Source organism: Triticum aestivum, chromosome 2B (assembly GCF_018294505.1).
Source record: "Triticum aestivum cultivar Chinese Spring chromosome 2B, IWGSC CS RefSeq v2.1, whole genome shotgun sequence".
Taxonomy (NCBI): domain Eukaryota; kingdom Viridiplantae; phylum Streptophyta; class Magnoliopsida; order Poales; family Poaceae; genus Triticum; species Triticum aestivum.
In genome coordinates, this window is record NC_057798.1 from 566,308,613 (window position 1) to 566,312,023 (window position 3,411).

The 3,411-nt window shown below is 53.0% G+C and overlaps 1 protein-coding gene across 1 annotated transcript in view; it reads left to right on the top strand.

Moving 5' to 3' along the window:
• The first annotated feature begins 943 nt into the window (after window positions 1-943).
• LOC123039301 (putative serpin-Z8) overlaps window positions 944-3,411 on the top strand; it is a 7,378-nt gene continuing 4,910 nt past the window's right edge. Inside the window, exons 1-3 of the mRNA XM_044462520.1 lie at window positions 944-1,136; window positions 1,294-2,336; window positions 2,422-2,896. Coding sequence (XP_044318455.1) covers window positions 1,460-2,336; window positions 2,422-2,896 — 1,352 coding nt within the window. The 5' untranslated portion in view covers window positions 944-1,136; window positions 1,294-1,459. The remainder of the gene's footprint in view (window positions 1,137-1,293; window positions 2,337-2,421; window positions 2,897-3,411) is intronic.

The window sequence follows — 3,411 nt, forward strand, 5'->3', positions numbered from 1 at the left end:
ATATTTTCTCAGTACGCGCAACTTTTTTGAAATTTGTTTTTTTTGGAAATTCCCGAGTGATTTAAAGAACGAAAAACAGGAAAAAATGAGAAAGGAAAAAAGCAAAGAAAAACAGGGGCGTCATTACGGGCCGGCCATTACGGCCTGCTATTTATGATTCTCAAATGTTTTTTGAATTCACAAACATTTTATGATGTATCTGTATATTTTCTCAGTACGCACAACCTTTTTGAAATTTGTTTTTTTTTGGAAATTCTGGAGTGATTTAAAGAACAAAAAACAGGAAAAAAATGAGAAAGGAAAAAAGCAAAGAAAAACAGGGGCGTAATTATGGGCCGGCCCATTACGGCCTGCTCGAACCCTGGTCTCTGGTGCAGAAAAGGGGAGAAAAAGGGTACGCGGGCAGGCTTCGACCTTAGCCACTACGCTGGCTTCCTGCAAGTGTAATATGGTTGTACTGACTGTCCTATAAGACTAAATTTGACGGCGATTTTTTTTATAACGAATCGTTTTCTTTACTTACTGGTGGCATGGTGGGTAAATAGGGACAACTTCAAGGGCAATTTATATGACGAACAACCAGAAACCTAATTCTCTTTATTATTAGGTAAAGAGGTAAAGATAAAGATAAAGATAAAGATAAAGAAAGAAAAGCAACTTTTAGTCCCTGGTGGTCCTTTCTGTTTGGTTAAAAGTCTTTATAAGAGTTTTTTTCTAGACCCTACATCAAAAAGTCCCTGAAAACAAACACCCTCTTAGTAGCCGGGTCATAGGTGCATGTAGTTAGCTAGTACGTGGTGGTAGTGGCACAAAACCAGGGATGGTTTGTTTGCCTGGCTATGTGCGTGCGTGGCCGAGTGTGGCGCGCGCCCGGCCATGTGTGTGTGAGCCCGCGTATAAAACACTTCCCCATGTACTGATCGAGAAGCCCCGCAGAGTTCGAGCTCAAAGGAAAAAGCACCGTTCGTGCCTTCCTTCACATTCGTCTGTACGAGTGAGAGAGAGCTGGTCCGAAGTATGTCCCAACACTGCTGCCATCCATGATCCATCATCGAGTGCCGTTCCAGGACCTCGCCACTCTGGGAAGGGCAGGAGCAAGGTGGAGATCGCCGCGTGCCGACGTGGCATCTGAGGAGGTCACTGATATGATTGTTGTTGTATGTAGGCAGATTGTGATTTGTGAATCTGCTGAGAATAAGTATTTTACGTACGTTATTAGGAAAAAAAAAGAGTGCAAAGGAAAGTCTGTTTGTGATTTGTGATTTGATTCGTGATTTCTTAATCTGCAAGCAGGCAAGGAAAGGGATCCTCGAGGAGCCACACTTGTCACGTATGCCGCAATCGCCGAGCATCACATAAATAGAGCCGATTCTTCTTGTTACTAGCGTGCATCACGGTGAGGAACCGATCGTCGTTTCTCTACGAGATTTTCTCTCCGTCTCGATCTCGAAAGCAAGCGATGGAAGTGATGACGGACACGAAGCGGTCCTGCTCCGGTGGCCTGGCGGCGCTCGCCACCAGCCTCGCAAGCCGCCTCGCCGTCACGGTGAAGAACCGATCGTCGTTTCTCTACGCGATTTTCTTCCCGTCTCAAAAGCAGGCGATGGAAGCGACGGGTGTGCACTACTCTGTAGTGAGGGAGGACACGACGCCGTCCTGCTCCGGTGGCCTGGCGGCGCTCGCTGCCAGCCTCGTGGGTCGCCTCGCCGACGACGACGGCGCGGGAGGCAACCTGGTGTTATCGCCGCTGTCCATCTACGCGGCGCTCGCGCTCCTGGCCGCCGGCGCCCGGGGCGCCACCCAGGATGAGATACTCGGCGTCCTCGGCGCGCCGTCTCGCGCGGCGCTCGACGAGTTCCTCTCCACCGTGGCGGAGGACGCGCTCGAGGACCACTCCGAGCCCGGCGGGCCGCGCGTCGCGTTCGCGTGCGGCGTCTGGACCGACCTCACCTGCCCGCTGAAGCCAGCCTACCGCCACGCCGCCGCGAGCGCGTACAAGGCCGACGCCAGCACCGTCGACTTCCGCGACAATCCGGAGGCGGCACGGGGTCAGATCAACGCGTGGGTCGCGCAGGCCACGAGGAACCTGATCGGCTCCGTCCTTGGTCTGGGAACAATAACGCCGTACACCCGCGTCGTGCTCGGCAACGCTGTATACTTCAAGGGCAAGTGGGAGGATCCGTTCGACAAGGAGGCCACCGCCAACAAGCTGTCCCACCGTCTCGACGGCCGCACCGTCGACGTGCCCTTCATGCACCGTCGACGTCGCCAGTTCATCGCGGTGCACAAAGGGTTCAAGGTGCTCAAACTCAGGTACCAAATGGCTCAACGGCAAGGTAATCCGTCCGTCCAGCCACAGTCTTGATCCTTTCACTCGTGTGTCACACCAATGCATTACATCTTGCTCACCTCTGTTGATAGGCCGACACATCGATCGTAACAAGCGTACACAGTTTTCTATGTGCATCTTCCTCCCTGATGCCTTAGACGGCTTGCCGAGCCTGGTCGACGCGATAGCATCCCAACCTGGCTTCCTGCACAAGCACCTACCGAAGAGGAAGCTCGGGGTTAGGGAGTTCCGGGTGCCCAAGTTCAAGCTGTCCTTCCACAGCAGCGTAGTCACCATCCTGAAGAAGCTGGGGCTTCAGTTGCCGTTCAGCGATCAAGCCGATCTCTCTGACATGGTGGAGCGTGATGAATCTGATTTGCCATTGGTCCTGAGTGACGTCATCCACAAGGCGGTCATCGAGGTAAATGAAGAGGGCACCATAGCGGCTGCCGTCTCCATGAGGTATGCGGACATAGAATGTGCTATCACGCGGTGTAACGCCCCGGATCCGATGCGCCAGTTGTCCGTCAGTTATTCGTCGTTGCTGCCATGTCATTTGCTTGTGTGTTGCATTTTATCATGTTATCATGTGCATTGCATTGCATACGTGTTCGTCTCATGCATCCGAGCATTTTCCCCGTTGTCCGTTTCGCGATCCGACGCTCCTATGTCCTCCGGCGTTCCCCTTTTGTCTCTCGTTGTGTGCGGGTGTTAAACGTTCTCGGAATGAACCGAGTCTTGCCAAGCGGCCTTGGTATACCACCGGTAGACCGCCTGTCAAGTTTCGTGTCATTTGGAGTTCGTTTGGTACTCCAACGGTTAACCGGGTAACCGTAAAAGCCCCCTCTCTCTTTGCAGCCCAACACCCTTCCAAACTGGCCCAAAACCCATCTAACTCCCCTCCATGCTCTCGGTCGTTCGATCACGATTGCGTGGCCGAAAACCGCTCCTCATTTGGACTCTCCTAACTCCCTCTACCTATAAATTAGCCCCCTCCCCCGAAATCTCGGGCAAACCCTAGTTTTTTCCTCTGCGCCGGCCGCCGCTCCCCGTCCAACCTGTGCGCGCCATATGGCGCTCCC